Source organism: Erpetoichthys calabaricus, chromosome 5, assembly GCF_900747795.2.
Source record: "Erpetoichthys calabaricus chromosome 5, fErpCal1.3, whole genome shotgun sequence".
In the NCBI taxonomy this organism is placed as follows: Eukaryota; Metazoa; Chordata; class Cladistia; order Polypteriformes; family Polypteridae; genus Erpetoichthys; species Erpetoichthys calabaricus.
In genome coordinates, this window is record NC_041398.2 from 237,227,381 (window position 1) to 237,250,282 (window position 22,902).

General features: G+C 40.1%; 1 protein-coding gene across 1 annotated transcript in view; it reads right to left on the minus strand.

The window, feature by feature from the left end:
- LOC114652330 (uncharacterized) overlaps positions 1-22,902 on the minus strand; it is a 161,152-nt gene that overhangs the window by 47,513 nt on the left and 90,737 nt on the right. The window contains exons 14-16 of the mRNA XM_028802674.2: positions 14,989-15,028; positions 13,344-13,395; positions 12,231-12,342 (exon numbers count right to left, since the gene is read on the minus strand). Coding sequence (XP_028658507.1) covers positions 12,231-12,342; positions 13,344-13,395; positions 14,989-15,028 — 204 coding nt within the window. The remainder of the gene's footprint in view (positions 1-12,230; positions 12,343-13,343; positions 13,396-14,988; positions 15,029-22,902) is intronic.

Consider the following 22,902-nt stretch of genomic DNA (forward strand, 5'->3'; position numbering starts at 1 on the left):
TTGACAGAGACACGCAGACTCAGAAGTCCCAAAAACACACACATTTATTATTTTTCTCAGTCCTCAGCACAACACAATGAACAAACCCACAGTTCTCAGTCCTTTCTCTTCTTTCTTTTTCTTTCTCTTTCTCTCTCTCTCTTTCTCTTTCTTTCTTTCTTTCTTTCTTTCTTTCTTTCTTTCTTTCTTTCTTTCTTTCTTTCTTTCTTTCTTTCTTTCTTTCTTTCTTCTCTCTCTCTCTCATTTTTCCTAGGGCACGAAGCGGAAGCGGAAGCAAAGCAGAAGCGGACAATGGCCGACAGTGAGGTGAATCGCATTGCAACTGTAGTCGAGGAACTCCAGGCACTCGATGAACAGATTCAGAATCTTCTGTCCAGACGAAGATACCTCAGAGATCTGAAGGCTCGGCTGTTGGATAAACCATCCTCGCCATCTGTTATCGGCGTAACATCAACCCCGCGTTGTGCCGCGCAAGTCACCTTCACCCCCGCGCCTCGTAGGAGCGACACCGATGATGACCTCGGTGTATTTCAGCTATGCAGGTGGGGGTTCAAGGCCAGAACACCTCCATCGGCACAGGCAAGCATCGTAACCCAGAACCGGTTTGACCCTCTAAGCGTCCCCAGTTCGCCTTCAGCTCCTGGTGATGTAATAGTGGTAGGTGATTCTATTGTTAGGAACCTCAATATCACTTGCCCTAATAGAAAATCTTTTGTTTCTTGTTTTCCCGGTGCTCGTGTCCGAGATGTGACGAGACGTGCACCGGCGATCTACAAGAACAGGGCAGTTGGAGCCGTTGTTATACATGCTGGCGTAAACGACATAAGGCACCGACAGTCCGAGATCCTCAAGGCAGACTTCACTGCATTAATTAAAGACACAAAGGAGAGGACCCCATCGGCAAAGATATTCATCTCGGGTCCACTCCCTCTCGTCAGACGATCAAACGAGTATTACAGTCGTCTGCTTGGTTTAAACAACTGGCTGCAGGGCTTCTGCAAGAATCAAGACATCGGGTTCATTAACAACTGGGACCTCTTTTGGGAAAGACCGCGTTTCTTCAAGCGAGATGGCCTGCATCCGAACAGCTTCGGCGCCCGGGTCCTCTCCGAAAACATATCCAAGGTAATTCGTTTATCTTGACTATCTATCTCTGCTTTTAACCCCTTCCGAAATGCCACTCCTGTGTTTGGTCATGATAATTGTTTAAAAAAATCTTCCATAAAAGTGCGCAACATAAATACTGTAATAACCAATCTTAATGCACATAGAAAATCTAGGCAATACGGCATAAACGCCAATAATTTAATTAAAGTTACTACTTTAGATGAACAATGTATTAAAACTGTAAAAACAGATCATAGATTAAATAAAAAATACACGCAGAGCGGCGCTAATAAAAATAACTTAATTCCTGTTCCCTATATCAATAACGCACATAGTATTCATCTCTGCTCCTCCGAAACATTGAATATGGCACTATTAAATATTAGAGCTTTAACTAACAAGACGTTTTTTATCAACGACATTATTAGTGAAAAAAAAATAGATTTTATTGCACTAAGTGAAACGTGGCTTAGCTCAGATGGCGCAGCTGTTTTAATCGAATCTGCGCCTCCGGATTACAGTTTTACTCGTGCTGATCGCCAAGGAAAGAGAGGTGGAGGGCTAGCAAACATTTACTCTAGCAGGTTAAAATGTAAAAATATCAGTTTTGGTAAATTCAAGTCTTTTGAGTATCTCGCCATTGTTATTCAGGGAGATTCTCACGTTCTAGTATTATCCGTGTATAGACCTCCTAAATTCAACGCGTCTTTCTTTGAGGAATTCTCTGACTTGATGTCAATCTTAATTACGAACTATGACGCACTCTTAATAGTCGGCGACTTTAATTTTCATGTAGATAATCAATGTGACCAAAAAGTAAAAGAATTTATGAACCTCCTGGACTCTTTTGATTTGAGACAGCTCGTTAATCAGCCTACACATAAAGCAGGTCATACGTTAGACTTAGTAATTACTAAAGGACTAAAAGTTGATATAAAGCAGGTCATTGATACGGGTCTTTCAGACCATTTTCTTCTACTTTTTAATATAGAAATAATGATAGAAAACACTCATGAGAAGCATATTGTTAAAAAACGCTTCTTTGACTCATCAGCAACTTTAAAACTTACAAACATTCTAACCAATCAGTCCGTTTATAGTGCCAACTATAATAGCGAGGAGAATGTAAATAGTAAGGTGGAAAGATTTAATACTAAAGTGAGGGCTGCTGTTGACATAGTTGCACCTGAAAAGACAGTTAAAAAATCTTCTAGCATTGTTATACCTTGGAAGACCCAAAGAGTGTCTGATTTAAAGAGAACATGCCGTAGAGCTGAGCGTAAATGGAGGAAGACTAAACTAACTATTGACTATGAGATATTAAAAGTTAAAATAACAGAATACAATAACACAGTCCGTCTTGAGAGGCGCTGCTATTTCTCTAAGATTATAAATAACAATGCTAGTAATCCCAGAGTCTTATTTTCGACAATTGATCATCTGTTAAACCCAGGTAACTCAAAGGAATGCCTCCTAAGTACTTCCAGTAAAACCTGTGAGGCTATCGCTGTATTTTTCAATCAAAAAATTAATGATATTAGAAATAACATAGTATATCTCCCCAACACTAAGGATCCCCCGAAACCCCAGTACTCCATAATAAATAAATTAGAGTCTTTCACTAGGATAGATTTACCTGATTTACATAAAATAATTTCTCAAATGAAACCATCCACCTGTGCCCTTGACCCAATACCAACAAATTTTTTCAAAGAAGTATCGGGTGTGCTTATTGATAATGTTCTTGACATAGTAAATTCGTCATTAGATACGGGGGTCTTCCCAGACTGTCTTAAGACTGCGGTAGTTAAACCCCTACTTAAGAAAAATAATCTCGACCCCTCTTCTCTTGAAAATTATAGACCCATCTCTAACCTGCCTTTCTTAAGTAAAATTCTAGAGAAGGCAGTCATTATGCAGTTAAATGAGCACCTCAATAAACATGCTATTCTTGATAAATTTCAGTCAGGTTTTAGAACAAATCACAGCACAGAAACTGCACTCGTTAAAGTAGTAAATGACTTGCAGGTAAATGCAGACAGAGGCCATTTATCTGTTCTCATCCTCTTAGATTTGAGTGCCGCATTTGACACTATTGATCATAATATTCTTAAGAATCGCCTTAGTCAATGGGTGGGCCTCTCTGGCAGTGTCTTAAATTGGTTTGAATCCTACCTGGCAGGGAGAAAATTCTTTGTTAGTTGTGGTAATTATAACTCAAAGACACATGATATTCTATATGGTGTTCCACAAGGCTCTATCCTGGGTCCGCTGCTCTTCTCAATCTACATGCTTCCATTAGGTCAGATTATCTCGGGACATAACGTGAGCTACCACAGCTATGCTGATGACACACAGCTGTATTTATCAATAGCACCTGATGACCCCAAATCTCTTGATTCGCTAACACAATGTCTAACCTGTATCTCAGAATGGATGAATAGTAACTTTCTCAAATTAAATAAAGAAAAAACCGAAATCTTAGTGATTGGCAATAATGGATACAATGAGGCTATTAGAAATAAACTGGATGCATTAGGATTAAAAGTCAAATCGGAGGTAAAAAGCTTAGGGGTAACCGTTGATTGTAATCTGAATTTTAAATCGCATATTAATAAAATCACTAGGACAGCATTTTTTCACCTAAGGAACATAGCAAAAGTTAGACCTCTTATATCATCGAAAGATGCAGAGAAATTAGTTCATGCGTTTGTCTTTAGTCGGCTAGATTACTGTAATGCACTCCTCTCAGGACTACCCAAAAAAGACATCAATCGTTTGCAGTTAGTGCAGAATGCAGCTGCTAGAATCCTTACCAGGAAAAGAAAATCCGAACACATTTCTCCAGTTTTGATGTCACTACACTGGTTACCTGTGTCATTCAGAATTGACTTTAAAATTCTGCTTATGGTTTATAAAGCTTTAAATAATCTCGCCCCGTCTTATATATCGGAATGTCTGACACCTTATATTCCAAATCGCAACCTCAGATCCTCAACTGAGTGTCTCCTTAGAATTCCATGAGCAAAACTTAAAAGAAGTGGTGAGGCGGCCTTCTGCTGTTATGCACCTAAAATCTGGAATAGCCTGCCAGTAGGAATTCGCCAGGCTAATACAGTGGAGCACTTTAAAAAACTACTGAAAACACATTACTTTAACATGGCCTTCTCATAACTTCACTGTAATTTAATCCTGACACTCTGTATATCCAATTCATTATAATAACTATTCATTCAAAATTTGTACTAACCCCTACTCTCTCTTCTGTTTTCTTTTCCGGTGTCCTATTGGTGGTGGCTTGTGCCACCACCATCTACCCAAAGCACCATGATGTTCCAACAATGATGGATGGATTAAAAGCCAGAAGTCTGTATAACCATCAGCATCAAGTGACTCCGTGAGAACCCTAACTACAAAGAGGACTATTTCATTTATGTTAGGTAGAATGCCCAAAGGGGACTGGGCGGTCTCGTGGCCTGGAACCCCTACAGATTTTATTTTTTTCTCCAGCCTTCTGGAGTTTTTTTTTGTTTTTTCTGTCCACCCTGGCCATCGGACCTTACTCCTTTCTATGTTAACTAATGTTGTCTTATTTTAATTTCTTATTTGTCTTTTATTCTTCTTTTCTTCATTATGTAAAGCACTTTGAGCTACTTTTTGTATGAAAATGTGCTATATAAATAAATGTTGTTGTTGTTGTTGTTTTTCTCTTTCTTTCTTTCTTTCTTTCTTTCTTTCTTTCTTTCTTTCTTTCTTTCTTTCTTTCTTTCTTTCTTTCTCTTTCCTGCTGCCTCCACTTCTCTCTCACAAGCTCTGTCCTCTGGCTCCCCGAATAGAGTGAGGCGGCCTCTTTTATACTGCACCAGGTGTGCTGGAAGTGCTGCAGACCAAGGCTTCGGAGCTGTCCAGACGCCCCCAGTCGGTGGCCATGGACCCCAGGAGGGTTGAGCTTCTAAGTTCCAAGCCCGTGGCCCTGATGCAAACCAGGGGAGCTGCCCTCTCGTGTCCAGGGGGAGGTACTGCTGTTGACATGTCCTCTACCCCGAAGGGCGTCCCGACCAGATAAAACTGCTTTCTCAGTTTTTTTATTTTTAATAAATTTGCAAAAATCTCAATTAAACTTTTTTCACATTGTCATTATGGGGTGTTGTGTGTAGAATTCTGAGGAAAAAAATGAATTTAATCCATTTTGGAATAAGGCTGTAACATAACAAAATGTGGAAAAACTGATGCGCTGTGAATACTTTCCGGATGCACTGTATATATATATATATATATATATATATATATATATATATATATATATATATATATATATTGTGGCGGACGGCCGGGTCCCATGCCCGGCAGGGACGCCCCTTCTGCATCTGCTCCGGGGGAGCAACCATGGGCAGCTCAATACGGGACGCTTGGTGGCAGCCTCCCTGGCGGACAGTGATTCCCTAACCTCTCGTATGGCTCCATGGGAGATGGAGTCCTCCACAACCTGGTTGGGGGCTCGGATGGCCGCTAGGGGGAGCTGCATGGAGTCAGCAGCCCAGCTGGACGTATCTTCAGCCCCACCCGGAAGGGCAATTAGGACCAGGTGGTCAAGCACCTGGAACGCTTCCGGGTGGGATATAAAATGGGCCAGACACCACCCACTCGAGGAGCCAGAGTTGGGAGGAAGGAGACGAAGCTTGAGGAGGAGTGGTGGTAAAAGGGAGAAAGTGTTGGTGTTGTGGTAATTGTGCTTGTGGACTGCGTATTGCCTGTGGGTCACGGGGAAGACGTGCGCCCACGGGTAAAGAAAAATAAAAGTCTTGTTTGTTTATACGTGCCTCTGTGTCCATCTGTGTCGGGTCGGGCGCCTATATAGCGGCTTTGTTACAATATATATATATATAGTAGGTACAGTTACAATTGTAGGCCAGATGTCAGTTGAAAGTTCACAAAAAGATAATAAATTATACATAAGCACTGTCATGGCAGCCTAATCTGTAGTGGAGGTGCAACACTGGGAGTTCAAAATTAAAATGAGACATATGGCCATTAAACAGAAACACACCTCGGCCACCAGGTCACCATGTCACACCCTTTTTTTCCTTTGTAGCCATGTACAAACAAAATGGATTAGCCAAGAAACTATGGGTCAGGATAAGTAAAATAGGGCATTTAGTGATTCATGACAGCAGACATGCACCCACACCCACAAAGTCGGAGCCACACTGTTTTTAAAACTGTGCAGCACCGCGGACCCCTGCAGTACAAGCTGAAAATGAATGTCCAGCGTGGAGGACACCTTCTCTTCTTGTTTCCGCCAATGTGTGCCTGCCCAGTGTAGGCAAACGGCTACATCATGTATGTTTTCGGTCATTTTAGTGTGGGTGAAGATACTTTCGTAAATGATGTGAAAACACTAGTGTGGATGGAGATCGCTTTTGTTTAGATTAGATAAACTTTATTAATCCCATGGGGAGATTCAGATGTACACAGTAGCATAAAAACATAAAAAAATGAGGATACAGACTCACAGGACAGCTAATACAGCCAATCAATAAATAAATAAATAAAACCTTGTTTTTAAATGAAAATGTAGAAGTGTAAACATAGCCTCAATTTAGTTTGAAGAACAGATCTAACAGAAGCAGTAAATGCTTTTAACTTTATACAGTATGTCATATCATTGTTGTTTTTAACAGAAGCGTGGCAGGCTGCCGCCAAGATTATCACAGTAATGGATTTCCTGTTCTGTGTTTTTTGACTGAATGCCTTAACCTTCTCAAGTGACAGCTAAGCTGACAAAGGGGCAGCAGGCTGCAGTGCAGACAACATGACTTTCTTTCACCTTTTTGGGCTTTAAGGTAGGATACGTCTGTGTGCGTGCAGATCTTCTGTTAGATGAATAACTACATTTTTTGTATTATTATGTACTTAATCATATTCTTTCAATGCAAAACATTTGCAGAACAAGTGTTACATGCTGTTATGTTGTCATAGGCATTCACAATGCAAAATACCAAAAATGTAACATTATACTCAACATACCGCATATGGTTCAGTGCCTTAAAGTTAACACATGGTCATATCCGTCTACATACTGTATGTACAATACAAGCGTATGGAGATTCTCCAACCCACTTAAACCTGTTCAGAGTTATAGGGGGCCTCAGCCCGAGTGCAAAACAAATCTGGGAAAGGTGCCACTGCATCACAGGAAACTCCCCTATCCTCACTGAAATTGGGGGCAAATTTAGGAGGTGCCAAAAGGTTTCTTTTATTTAGTCAAAATAGTGTTATTTTATATTCTCCTAATAAGTTTTTTGTTAACTTAAATTTTGATAAATTTGTATTTTATGTGTTACTAGCCACATTCCTGACAAATATTTGCTACCTCGTGCTCCACATGTACTTTCAGTGCTTCTCCTTGTTATCCTCGTGTTTCTGAACCTCTCTCCGGCATTTGAGCAAGTCCCCGTAAAGCAATGGTGAGTAACGTCGGTCCGGGGGGGCTGCAGTGGTTAAAGGATTATGTTTCAACCCAGTTGCCTAATTAGAAACCAATCCTTGCTAATAACAGCTCTTATTTAATTTCATGGTTTGTTAAAATGTTTTAATTCTGCCATGTCAGGTCATTCTTATATTGTAGATTTTTTTTTTCCTTTCCAAGGATATCGTCCAAATGATCTGTAGCCTAAAATGGATAAATAATTCTCAGTCCTTCACTTTTGTCTCTTCAATTTACTTCTAAATATTTTACCAGATTAGATTGGAAAAGCTTTATTAATCCCAAGGGCAAATTTAGATGCATACAGCAGCAGAAACATAAAAATCAAATCAATTAAACCAGACAGTTTATGATGAATGCACGCATGTGTCAATAGAAACAAGTTAGATGGAGAACTGCAGGTTACTTTGTCATTTAGATTACTTTCAGTTAGATTAAGTTGATCAATGCCATGGGGAAATCTGTTTGGATACAGCAGCAGAAACATAAAAAACAAGGATACAGACTCACAAGACAGATAATACAGCTAATCACATGACCGACCGACCGACAGACAGATAGATATGAAAGGCACTATACGATAAATAGATAGATAGATGTGAAAGGCACTATATAACAGATAATAGATAGATAGATATGAAAGGCACTATACGATAGAAATAGATAGATAGATAGATAGATAGATAGATAGATAGATAGATAGATAGATAGATAGATAGATAGATAGATATTAAAGGCACTATATAACAGATAGATAGATATTAAAGACACTATATAACAGATAGATAGATATTAAAGGCACTACAGTAATCCCGCGCTATATCGCGCTCCGCCTTTCGCGGCTTCACTCCATCGCGGCTTCACTCCATCGCGGATTTTATATGTAAGCATATTTAAATATATATTGCGGATTTTTTGCTGGTTCGCGGATTTCTGCGGACAATGGGTCTTTTAATTTCTGGTACATGCTTCCTCAGTTGGTTTGCCCAGTTGATTTCATACAAGGGACGCTATTGGCAGATGGCTGAGAAGCTACCCAGCTTACTTTTCTCTCTCTCTTGCACTGACTTTCTCTGATCCTGACGTAGGGGGATTGAGTAGGGGGGGCTGTTCGCACACCTAGACGATAAGGACGCTGGTCTAAAAATGCTGAAAGATTATCTTCACGTTGCTATCTTTTGTGCAGCTGCTTCCTGAAAGGACATGCTGCACGGTGATTCGCATACTTAAAAGCTCGAAGGGCACGTATTGATTTTTGTTTGAAAAACAAACTCTGTCTCTCTCTCTCTCTCTCTCTCTCTCTCTCTCTGCTCCTGACGGAGGGGGTGTGAGCTGCCGCCTTCAACAGCTTTGTGCCGCGGTGCTTTGCATACTTAAAAGCCAAACAGCACCATTGATTTGTTTGCTTTTCTCTCTCTTTCTGACAGACTCTGCTCCTGACGCACACTCCTTTGAAGAGGAAGATATGTTTGCATTCTTTTAATTGTGAGACAGAACTGTCATCTCTGTCTTGTCATGGAGCACAGTTTAAACTTTCGAAAAAGAGACAAATGTTTGTTTGCAGTGTTTGAATAACGTTCCTGTCTCTCTACAACCTCCTGTGTTTCTGCGCAAATCTGTGACCCAAGCATGACAATATAAAAATAACCATATAAACATATGGTTTCTACTTCGCGGATTTTCTTATTTCGCGGGTGGCTCTGGAACGCAACCCCCGTGATGGAGGAGGGATTACTGTATATAACAGCTAGATAGATATTAAAGGCACTATATAACAGATAGATAGATAGATAGATAGATAGATAGATAGATAGATAGATAGATAGATAGATAGATAGATAGATAGATAGATAGATAGATAGATAGATAGATAGATAGATAGATAGATAGATAGATAGATAGATAGATGATATGAAAGCATTATATAATAGACAGATAGGATAGATAGATAGACCTAACAAGTCCATCGGGTGGAAGGATTGAATTGCCTGATAGCAGTGGTCAGAAAAGACCCCCCAGAGGCACTTCTTAGCACACCATGGTAGGATGTATCTTCAGCCCCACCCGGAAGGGCAATTAGGACCAGGTGGTCAAGCACCTGGAACGCTTCCGGGTGGGATATAAAATGGGCCAGACACCACCACTCGAGGAGCCAGAGTTGGGAGGAAGGAGACGAAGCTTGAGGAGGAGTGGTGGTAAAAGGGAGAAAGTGTTGGTGTTGTGGTAATTGTGCTTGTGGACTGCGTATTGCCTGTGGGTCACGGGGAAGACGTGCGCCCACGGGTAAAGAAAAATAAAAGTCTTGTTTGTTTATACGTGCCTCTGTGTCCATCTGTGTCGGGTCGGGCGCCTATATAGCGGCTTTGTTACAATATATATATATAGTAGGTACAGTTACAATTGTAGGCCAGATGTCAGTTGAAAGTTCACAAAAAGATAATAAATTATACATAAGCACTGTCATGGCAGCCTAATCTGTAGTGGAGGTGCAACACTGGGAGTTCAAAATTAAAATGAGACATATGGCCATTAAACAGAAACACACCCCGGCCACCAGGTCACCATGTCACACCCTTTTTTTCCTTTGTAGCCATGTACAAACAAAATGGATTAGCCAAGAAACTATGGGTCAGGATAAGTAAAATAGGGCATTTAGTGATTCATGACAGCAGACATGCACCCACACCCACAAAGTCGGAGCCACACTGTTTTTAAAACTGTGCAGCACCGCGGACCCCTGCAGTACAAGCTGAAAATGAATGTCCAGCGTGGAGGACACCTTCTCTTCTTGTTTGCACGGGCTAAAAGTGCTCCAAGATAGTGCCTCCTGGAGGGGATTTTTCATGATGGCATCCAATTTTGCCATCATCCTCTTTTCCACAACAGCTTCCAGTGTGTCACCCTGTGATGGTGTAAACTTTCCTGATAAGTTTGTTCAGGCGTGGTGCTTCTTTTGAGCTCAAGTTGCTTCCCCAGCAGACTGCAGCGTAGAATAAATTTCTTATCTTATTGTTAATAAGGAGCCATTAAAAACAGTGAATGCAGCTGTTTAAGACTAAAATGATCAATTAAGGGTGGGAAACTTTAACAAGTGAGTCAACTAAAATGAAGCATTTAAAAAATAACACCTTCATCAGCAATAATTGACTTCTCGTATATTAACTGGGTTGGAACAAAAACCAGTAGCTGCAGCACCCTCCAGGACCGATGTTGCTTACCACTGCTGTAAAGCCTGCTTATGCTTCTCAGACTGCCATTATTTTCGAGGCACCTTGCTTGCCTCCAGTCTGCTTTAATACTTCCCATCTTTGAAGGGGACTCTCAGCGCGCCTCCTACGGCTTTACTGCTTCTCATATGTCTCACACTCACACGTCCTCTTCTGATTGTATCACCAAAGACAGAATGACCATTCAGATTGCACATAGGGACTGGACAATCACATAGACTTTATATTTTGGGTTACAGGTTCATAGAAATGTCAGTTGTGGAGAAGGGCTCTCCTGTTATAAGTTTTGAAACCAGTTTAACGCAGACTAGTACAATGCCGGGCGGCATGGTGGCGCAGTGGTAGCGCTGCTGCCTCATAGTTAGGAGACCCAGGTTCGCTTCCCTGGTCCTCCCTGCGTGGAGTTTGCATGTTTCCAACAGATGCTCCGGTTTCCTCCCACAGTCCAAAGACATGCAGATTAGGTGGATTGGTGATCCTAAATTGGCCCTAATGTGTGTGTGTGTGTGTGTGCCCTGCGGTGGGCTGGCTTCCTGCCTGGGGTTTGTTTCCTGCCTTGCGCCCTGTGTTTCCTGGGATTGGCTCCAGCAGACCCCCGTGACCCTGTAGTTAGGATGGATAATGGATGGATGGATAGTGCAATGCCCAGTCTTTAAACTTTATATAGCACAGTCACATAGGCAAAAAAGAAGAGAAAACAACCAGCACAGGGCTAGCCAGTCAATCCCTTAAATTCAACACTGCTTTTGTGTTTCTTCATGGAGATGCATTACACACTAAACATCATTAAATATTTGTACCTTGAACCAGTTATTTAACATTTTTATATAACGTGTAAAGTGCACAACTATTTCAAAGTTCTTTTTGTAGTAAGAAGTCAAGCAAAATGACCCCTTTTATTGGCTAACTATAAAGATTACAATACTCAGGCCCCTTCTTCAGGCGAGATGTAATTAGATGTTGATACATCTTATATTAATGAAGAACACGTTGAAAGAATGGATGACAATGTTGATTACATCTTGCCTGAAGAAGGGGCCTGAGTTGCCTTGAAAGCTTCCATACTGTAATCTTTTTATTTAGCCAATACAATGAGTCATTTTGCTTGACTTCTTACTACATTCATAATGGCTAACACGGTACGACACCTTAGTACTAAAGTTCTTTTTGAAAACAATAAACAAATGTGTTTACATAAAAGTATTACAACTAGAGTAAGAGTCGAAGTCTGGCATTAGAACTAAATCCAACTGGATTAATTAGTCAAGTATTTGAGCTTCAGAAGGCTCATGCATTATGAAACAATCACTCTCTCTATAGAATACAAAAACTGCAGGCTATAGAGTTTCAAATAAATATTAAGTGACATCCTACGGAAACTGCACTCCTTTCAAAATGAAATCTCTCACCTTTCAGGTCATCCCCCTTTTTCTCTTTCTTCGGGGGCATGGCAGAAGTGGCTTCAGGAATGCCGTTTTCTTCCATTGTTTCAATGTGTTCTTCATTAATATAAACATCAACCTTCAGCAGGGCAAAACATACATGCTTGAAGTTACTGGTCACTTTAAACAGATGCAAGGCAAAGATGAAATGTGGCCTGTCAGCTAGTATTTGCAGGTTTAATCCCCTCGAGCGAGTCATTCTACCTGTTATTGTAATTTATATATATGATATACCAGTAATAGTATGACAGTAAATATGCTGTATAGAATAGTTTCAACATATACTGATCTTGCTATGGAAGGTGTTTTCTGCAAAAAAGTAAATGAGAATGAACAGTTTGCAGAATGTTGCCGCATAACTCTACGGCTCTCCCAGTCTCTCTCAGTGAGTTCCTGCACTACCGTCATTTTGTATGAATGGAAATTAAGGTCCTCGTTCAAAATCCTCCTCAAAGACGTGTTGGAAATTCCTAAGGCAGAAGCAGGTTTGTGCGCTGAACATCTAGGAGAAGGCAAAATTGATGCCTTTACAGCTTGGATGTTTTCAGGCATTTGTACAGTCTGAGGGCGGCCTAGAAATTTTCTATTCAATGTTGTACCCGTCTGTCTAAATTTAGCCACCCACTGAACTTAATTTGGAACGTCACCATTAGGAGGAATGCTGAAGTGCGTTTGGAAGATGCGTTACATAATGATGATGGACTCATTGTTTTTGAAAAACGCTTCAACAGCGAAAGCATAGTGCACACCAAACCAAGGTATGTTGCCGACTAAAAACTACAAGGGATAGCCTATCAAAGGACTCCCACCCGGCTGCCTCTACCTAGCACAATAATCTTGAGAAATGTGGTACTTCACTTTGGCTCACCCTGTAGTTGCTTCCAGCATTCATGTCTGCAGTTTTAAATTCAATCTAATTCTGTCAGATAATGTACTATCTAGTTTGGTTCCTGCAGATTATCTTGCTTGACCACCCAGCCTCTGTGACCCCATATTGTCTTGGATGGAAAAAACAGACATTTTCACAACTACATATAAAAACTGTTCCACTGGACTTGCATTTAACAGGAAAAACATTACCTTTAGTTTTGCTTTGGGGTGCAGGAAAAAGAAAGGCTTCAGCACCGGGGACCTACAAACAGAAAATGAATCCTCCTTTATTATCATGTTATTTAAAAAAATAATACAAACTGCACTGGTCAGAAAAATGTAATATTACAATAAAGTAATAGCATAGCATATTACGTTGGCCCTTTCTGAATTACAAAATAAAAGCTTTTGAAGTATTCCCCAGACAGTTTATATTCTTTGTTTTTTTGCATCAAGCCTTATTTTCATTCAAAGCTTTGCTGGTAGCACTGGTATACATCGAAAAAAGTACTTTGATCTCGTAACATTTTTTCATAGAACACATTTTTAGCTGTCAATATGTTTTTCTTATTGTTTTTGCACTATAATTAATTAAATATCAATATTTTATTTTAATGATAATTTCCATCCATCCATCCATCCATTGTCCAACCCGCTGAATCCGAACACAGGGTCACGGGGGTCTGCTGGAGCCAATCCCAGCCAACACAGGGCACATTAATGATAATTTGTTCAAATTTAATATTTTATAATATTAAAATCTAAAAGCAAAACAATTATTTTATTTGAGAAAATTAACTCCAGCGAGCACTGTTGGTTCATACGTGAGGACCTCAAAGTTTTGTGCATTATACCGGGCCAGTGGTCTGTCTGTACAAACAATTGTCATGTGTTGGACAGCCAAGAATTGACTTTGGGTTCAGAAGGAAAATCCAGCTAGAAAAAAGCTACAGCTTGGTGCCAAAAACATCATCAGACCTCGCTTGGGGGGTCCGGATAAAGAGCTGCTATCACCTCTTCACATTACGCTTGGTTTAATGAAGCAGTTTGTCAAAGTTCTATCAAACGATGGGGGGCCTGTCTGATGGGTTTGTGCAAAAATGTTTCCAGGTTTGTCTCAGGCTAAATTGGAAGAGTCGATGATATTCAAGACTGATTTCTGATGCAGAATTTGAGGGTGCGATTAACTACCTGGAGCAAGAGGCTTGGGTGGGAGTCAAAGAAGTGATTTCTAAGTTTTTAGTTATCCATAGAGACCCACATAATAAAGACATTTTGAAACATTTATTAGTTAAACTTTCATAAATTGGTTTACAAGCGGAGTCTCAAAGTTCACATTTTAGATTCACATTTTTAATTTTTTCCTTACAAATCTTGGAGTGGCGAGTTAACAGCAGAATGAAGACTCTATCAGGATATCAAGGACATGGAAGGAAGGTACAAGGGAGTGTGGGATGGCATTCTGACGGAGGATTCATAGGGACGTACCAGAAAAAAAATGGACAAAGGACGGGCCGCCAAATAAAAAAACTAAGAAGTGAGAAAAGTATGAGAAATGGTATGCACTTGAAGAGCACATATTGTTTATTTTATATGTATGTTTAACAATATTAGACTGACTCAATATTTTCATGTTAAAACTGATTTAAGAATTTTAATTAAAATTTCTTTTCAATGTTATAATTAAGTGTGGCATGATGAAAACATTCCAGTTACAATTTTTTTACTGTGATCGTGAATTAAAATAAAAATAACAACAATTAAAACAAATTTTAGGAGCTTAATGGTAAATATGTATTCAAACAATATAGTCTCACTATACACTTATAATAATAATAGATTTATATATTCTTACATTTTCGGCCGTCCTCCAACTATTGCTGTTAGTCCTGGAGCTGATAAAAAATAAACATAATAATAATATTATGTATAATATAATACATAATTTTATATAATATATATACAGTATTATATAATTTTATATATATGTATTAAAAAACACCTCAACACCTGCATTTGTATGACATTTTCTTTACAGATACACAGGAACGCTGCACTCGGGTCCCAATCTGGGTGGTTTGTCGTGTGGTGGGCGCTATTAGCACATGCTCCCAACCTTCACCTTCACCAGGAACACTGAACTACTCAGTTGTTACAAACTATGAGGGACGTTCAAAGAGGTTTCCACACTTTTTTTTTTTTTTAACTCCATCCATTGTCTCCCGCTTATCCGAGGTCGGGTCGTGGGGTCAGCAGCTTGAGCAGAGATGCCCAGACTTCCCTCTCCCTGGCCACTTCTTCTAGCTCTTCCGGGAGAATCCCAAGGCGTTCCCAGGCCAGCCGAGAGACATAGTCCCTCCAGCGTGTCCTGGGTCTTCCCCGGGGCCTCCTCCCGGTTAGACGTGCCCAGAACACCTCACCAGGGAGGCGTCCAGGAGGCATCCTGATCAGATGCCCAAGCCACCTCATCTGACTCCTCTCGATGCGGAGGAGCAGCGGCTCTACTCTGAGCTCCTCCTGGATGACTGAACTTCTCACCCTATCTTTAAGGGAAAGCCCAGACATCCTGCGGAGGAAACTCATTTCAGCCGCTTGTATTCGCGATCTCGCTCTTTCGGTCACTACCCATAGCTCATGACCATAGGTGAGGGTAGGAACATAGATCGACTGGTAAACTGAGAGCTTCGCCTTGCGGCTCAGCTCCTTTTTCACCACAACAGACCGATGCAGCGCCCGCATTACTGCGGATGCCGCACCGATCCGCCTGTCAATTAAGAATTTCAAAAACAAACGACTTCACTTTTCTACACAGTCACCTTTGTTTGCGATGGAATTTTCCCAGCGTCATACCAACTTTTCAATGCCCAATTACTACTCCTCCCAATATAAGTAATAATATAAAAGTGTGGACACTTTTTGAACGTCCCTTGTATAACATTGCATGAATGTGAATGTACCATTTAAAATATTTTAAAAACAAAATAGATGTTACTGAATTTTATGTAAAAACAAGAGCAACCGCAACAAAGTTAAGCAAAGATGACTTTGTAAAGACCTGAAGAACACACTTGATGCCAGCAGTGAACACTAATAAACCAAGTGTACTCGTAACCAGTAACACTGGACAACAAACATTTTGCTTCCTAAACCACTTTGGGTGTATCTTATGGATTTTGGCCATCAACCTAAAATATGCCTGTCATGTACCGTTTTATTACTACTACAGCCTATTACAGTATTGTGATGTCTCCTCATATTGTAAGCATACATATGCAGTACAACAGCTGCATCTGGAACATCTGTGCTGATCTAAGATTTATGGTGAGATGCACCAAGTACTGCGAACGGGACAGCCATGCTGAAGAGTCTCATTGCATTTAGAAGAAGTGGCACAAAAGTGTGGCACATAAACCACTAGCCGACCCAACAAAAAGAGGTTTTTGCCTTCTCTTTGTAAACTGAAAAAATTGTGAAAGTGATGAACAAGGAAGGTGAAGGATTCTGACATTTCAAACAGATGTTTCCACAAGGGACAGACACCAAGGTTTGGGAAGGCTTTTTTTTTTTTTTTTTTTGGGTCCACAAATCAGACACGTCATCAGTGACCAGTGATTTGAAGATCTGTTTGTGGGGCTGGAGGTAATTGCATGTAAGGCGTTCAAGAATGTCGTCGAGAATCTTCTTCCTAACTACAGAGCACCAAAACGATGTCCAGCTGATTGACCACATGCTTCAAGAATATAAAACCATGAAGTGCAACATGTCGCTAAAGATTTATTTTCTGCATTCACACTTGGACTTCTTCCCTGGTAATTTTGCAATCAGTGAAAAACACGATGAAAGGTTTCACCGGGACATTTCAAAGATGGAAAAGTGTCCACAGGGCGACTGGAATCCATCAATGCTCCCTGAATATTAATGGACACTGAAACGAGAAGCAACAGATGCAGAGTCCAAATAAAAGTCAGTAGCAAAACATTTTTAGCTTACAGTAATTGGACTAATACAATATGTCACCATCATTAAGCGATTAAACACACTAACTTCAGTAAAAGGTACTTTCTTGTTTCTCCATACTCATTTGTGATCTGAAGTTATCTTTATGTTTACCTTGAAGCTGTCATAATCATCAAAACTTTTCCAGGAAGCAAAACACTTGAAAAAATGTGTTGTCCAGTGTAGAGTATTTCTGCTCTGAGATGAGTGACGGTTATTGGTACTGAAACCCATGGCAGAGTCAGGTGGCTACAGTAGCACTTAACCAAACAAGTTACAAGTGGAAATGAATAATGGTGTTGCATCTGTGAATTGCCCATGAACGGGACACTGAACGCCTGCAAAGTTCAGAATAAGCAGACACAGACAGAACAACTGAGACTGCCACCTTGCAGAAACAGGCACATTAAGTTTGGTATTTTACAAGTCAAATTTGTTTCTTCACAATCATAGTATAATTATGTATATTAATTTGCAACATAAAATTGTGCTTTAAAGTGAAGCGTTTATTTATGATTTAAAAAAATTCTTTGTCTGTTCTTGCTGCTTACAATGGTGTTAATGGATACACAGGTCCATAAGCAAATGAAAAAGCCTTAAAACGTACCGCATACATCCATTTTTCAAGCCAAAAATGTCATTGAGCATTGATCTGTGTCTTGAGATTGCATACATATTGCAAAACAGCATATCCATGTTGATTTAAAAAGGAAAAAAGCACAAAGTAAAGCACTGTTGTGACATTCAGATATTTTAAAAGGAGATCGGCCATGCACTTATTTTTCTCTGCATGGAGTCACCTCAGAAAGCCATCACCCAGTGCCTGTGATTGACAATATTGAATGCTGATGTGCAGATATGAATTGCTCTGTCTGTTCTGTAGACAGCTACACAGTATTAATTGAAAAGGGCACACTTACATTCACTTATATTCTTTCACAATACAGAAGCTCAAGTGGCGTCCCTGCCTCACTCGGCTCATCCTAGGATCACAGACAACTCATATAACACTCTTTTCCCCGGCTTCTCACCATCAGCTACACATCAGCAGTGCAAGCTCAGTCAATGTCAACTTTATTTATATAGCACATTTAAAACAACATAAGAATGCTGTGGCCAAAGTGCTTTACAATAATAGAATTAAAGAAAAACATACAATTAACATGAATAATGTAAATAGAAATAAAATAAATGAACATAAATAATAAACAGAAGTAATGTTATATATCACAAAGAGGAAACCATCAGTATTACTGAAGGTCATGGAAAGCAAGTGAATAGAAATGAGTCTTTAGTCTTGTTTTGAACAGTTCAGTTGTAGATGACTCCTTTACAGTGGTGTGAAAAACTATTTGCCTCCTTCCTGATTTCTTATTCTTTTGCATGTTTGTCACACAAAATGTTTCTGATCATCAAACACATTTAACCATTAGTCAAATATAACACAAGTAAACACAAAATGCAGTTTGTAAATGATGGTTTTTATTATTTAGGGAGAAAAAAAAATCCAAACCTACATGGCCCTGTGTGAAAAAGTAATTGCCCCCTGAACCTAATAACTGGTTGGGCCACCCTTAGCAGCAATAACTGCAATCAAGCGTTTGCGATAACTTGCAATGAGTCTTTTACAGCGCTCTGGAGGAATGTTGGCCCACTCATCTTTGCAAAATTGTTGTAATTCAGCTTTATTTGAGGGTTTTCTAGCATGAACCGCCTTTTTAAGGTCATGCCATAGCATCTGAATTGGATTCAGGTCAGGACTTTGACTAGGCCACTCCAAAGTCTTCATTTTGTTTTTCTTCAGCCATTCAGAGGTGGATTTGCTGGTGTGTTTTGGGTCATTGTCCTGTTGCAGCACCCAAGATCGCTTCAGCTTGAGTTGACGAACAGATGGCCGGACATTCTCCTTCAGGATTTTTTGGTAGACAGTAGAATTCATGGTTCCATCTATCACAGCAAGCCTTCCAGGTCCTGAAGCAGCAAAACAACCCCAGACCATCACACTACCACCATCACCATATTTTACTGTTGGTATGATGTTCTTTTTCTGAAATGCTGTGTTCCTTTTACGCCAGATGTAACGGGACATTTGCCTTCCAAAAAGTTCAACTTTTGACTCATCAGTCCACAAGGTATTTTCCCAAAAGTCTTGGCAATCATTGAGATGTTTCTTAGCAAAATTGAGATGAGCCCTAATGTTCTTTTTGCTTAACAATGGTTTGCGTCTTGGAAATCTGCCATGCAGGCCATTTTTGCTCAGTCTCTTTCTTATGGTGGAGTCGTGAACACTGACCTTAATTGAGGCAAGTGAGGCCTGCAGTTCTTTAGACGTTGTCCTGGGGTCTTTTGTGACCTCTCGGATGAGTCGTCTCTGCGCTCTTGGGGTAATTTTGGTCGGCCGACCACTCCTGGGAAGGTTCACCACTGTTCCATGTTTTTGCCATTTGTGGATAATGGCTCTCACTGTGGTTCGCTGGAGTCCCAAAGCTTTAGAAATGGCTTTATAACCTTTACCAGACTGATAGATCTCAATTACTTCTGTTCTCATTTGTTCCTGAATTTCTTTGGATCTTGGCATGATGTCTAGCTTTTGAGGTGCTTTTGGTCTACTTCTCTGTGTCAGGCAGCTCCTATTTAAGTGATTTCTTGATTGAAACAGGTGTGGCAGTAATCAGGCCTGGGGGTGGCTACGGAAATTGAACTCAGGTGTGATACACCACAGTTAGGTTATTTTTTAACAAGGGGGCAATTACTTTTTCACACAGGGCCATGTAGGTTTGGATTTTTTTTCTCCCTAAATAATAAACACCATCATTTAAAAACTGCATTTTGTGTTTACTTGTGTTATATTTGACTAATGGTTAAATGTGTTTGATGATCAGAAACATTTTGTGTGACAAACATGCAAAAGAATAAGAAATCAGGAAGGGGGCAAATAGTTTTTCACACCACTGTATATGATGAGGTAAAGAGTTCCACAGGCGAGGAACAGCAGCAGCAAAAGCCCTGTTTGTCCCCCTTGGTTTTACACTTGGTACGAGGGACAACCAGAGACAGCTGGCCAGAAGATCTAAGCACTCTGGATGGCTGGTGTAAAGCACACAATTCAGATAAATAGGCAGGAGCAAGCCCATGTAAAGATTTAAAAACTAGCAACAAGATTTTAAAATCAATTAAAAAACTGACAGGCAGCCAGTGTAAAGAAGCTAATATTGGAGAAACAGAATCAGACTTTCTTGCCCCAACCAGAAAGCGAGCGGCAGCATTCTGGACCAACTGTAACCTGCGTATCAGGGATTTGCTAATCCCAAAATACAGCGAGTTGCAGTAATCAAGGCGAGAAAAGATAAAAGCACGAGTAGCTTTCTCAATAAAGGCTTGATCGACACTTTTCTACCAGTCCTGCAAATTCACGAGTAATCTGTCACATGAGCTACAGCTAGTCGAGCCTCCAGCAAGTGCTGTGTCTATCCAACAGGCTTCAAGGCTGCTGCCACTCGCAGAGCTCCTTTTACGCCAGCTTCTGCAGGTAGTACAGAGCTGTCACTCCTGCCTCACAGCATCAGGGTCTGTATGAGTTCTGCATGTTCTCCTCATGTATTGACAGATTCATTTTTATTTGTACAATGAACCTCAGCTGTGCTCTTTTCCCTCTTTAGGCTCTGCAAAATAACAACATAGAATGTAATGGATGAAGAGTAAATGCTGCTTAGGAATAAAATAATTCTACGATGTTAGCACACATATGTCTGTTATAATAAGCCATGCCAGAACATAACTGTTGGAAAAAAAACACAATTACAGAAGCAAAAGTTGCATAATAAGCAGAACAGAGCGTGGCACTGGGGACTTGTCGGGTTGCCATAACTTCACCTATGACGGCGGCTCTGTGCAGACACGTGAAAAAGAAATGTATTGTTACCTCCAGAAAAACGGATCCAAGAATCCTGTCATAAACTAATTATTTCTAGTTTCCTTTCATTATCACAAGGATGCTTCATAAATGGATAGTGATTTTAAATTAGATAGACTCAGTCATTAAAGCTATTTTTCTTTCAACCGAGGCTTTTATCTAAAGTTAAGCCCTTTTATCATTTCACGATTTGGAAAGGGTTAGACATGCTTTTATTTTGTCCCGACTTGACGACTACAATGCGCTTAATGTTGGTGTCAGCCGAGCTTCTATTTCAAGTTTACAGTTGGTCCAAAATGCTGCAGCTCATCTTTTAACAGGAACACGCAAACGACAACTCACTAAGCCTGTGCTGGCCTCTCTGCACTGGCTCCCTGTTCGTTTTCGGATTGATATTAAAATTTTATTGTTTATGATTATACATTCCATCAAGGTCATTCCGGTCTACTGGAAAGTTGCTACTGGTGGTCCCTAAATCAAGAAAGCAGTGTAGGGGAGATCGTGCCTTCAGATTCTGGAAGGGGTTACCACTTCATGTTAGGCTGGCCCCTACTTTGCTTATTTTTAAATCACTGCTTCAGGCACATTTCTATTCTTTGGCTTTCAATTAATTATAAGAGCTGTGTTTGTCTATTTTGTTTTGTGCTGTATTATTCTTGATTGTACAGCACTTTGGTCAGCTACTGTCTTTAAATACAGTATGCTCTATAAATAAATATGATATTGATAAACGTGAAAGGCGTATTTTATTTAAAAGAACCATTTGCTGCTTCAAAGTGGAGTGTATCTGGTAAATTTAAAGGCTTTTCATTCACCTATAGACCCGAGTATCCATTAGTCCCATTGTAAGCTGCAAGAAAAGACAAGGAATTTTAAACATTTTTAAAAACCGCTTCCCCTCAGAGTGCAGTTTTCTGTGGCAAATTAATATATACAGTGACATGACTGTGAAGAAATAACTTTGACTTGAAAAATACCAAAACTATCGTTTTAAGACTGCAGGAGGTAAAAGTGTGTCACCATGAATAACAAATTTGATAAGCATTCATGGTTTATATACTGTATAAAGTTATTACTAGTGCAATGGCATTACTGTAGATTAGAAACAATTTATTACAATAATCAATAATTAAGGTTAAATATCTGCCATTCACATCTGGGCAGTGGTGAGCCTACACACCGTATTAACTCATACTAGGAGGCCAGCAATAAGATGACAACAGCAGTTTTGGTGAATGTTGTTGTTGTTTACTAATATCACATATTCCTATAACAGGTTAAACATGAAAAGAATAAAAAGATATTTATTTAACAGTTCGAGAAATTTGACAAATAAATTACAATTTTCTTAATCGTGGGAATACTAATACTGATGCAAGTCCAACAGGATGTAACTGTGGGCAGCCTTCTTGGAGCAGTGATTACCACTTCACCCTCGCCCACCACAGGACTTTGCCTCGATTCTTGGCATGCTCCCTTCCTGTGTGGACTTTGCACTTCCTCCCAGTGTCATCTTGGGTTTTCTATACAGATTCCTGTTTCCTTTCACTTTCCAAAGGCTTGCAGGGTTCAAATCCCCATCTGTCTACATCTGTGCATCCTACCTATGCTATGGTGCTTTTTTCTCCCGGTACTCTGATGTCCTGACATGTCCCAGAAGTGCACCTCATAAAATAATGGATGTAGGATGTTGGCGTGTAGCTGAATGTGCACTACACTAGGCTGGTGTCCCACCCAGGGTTTGTTCCTGCCTTGTGCCCAGTGCTTTATAGGTACAAGGCACTGAGCTCCTAAAATCCTGTACTGGGATGAGAGGGTTCAGGAAGTTGTCTAGTGCCTGTATATTTGTTTTTAAAGGGA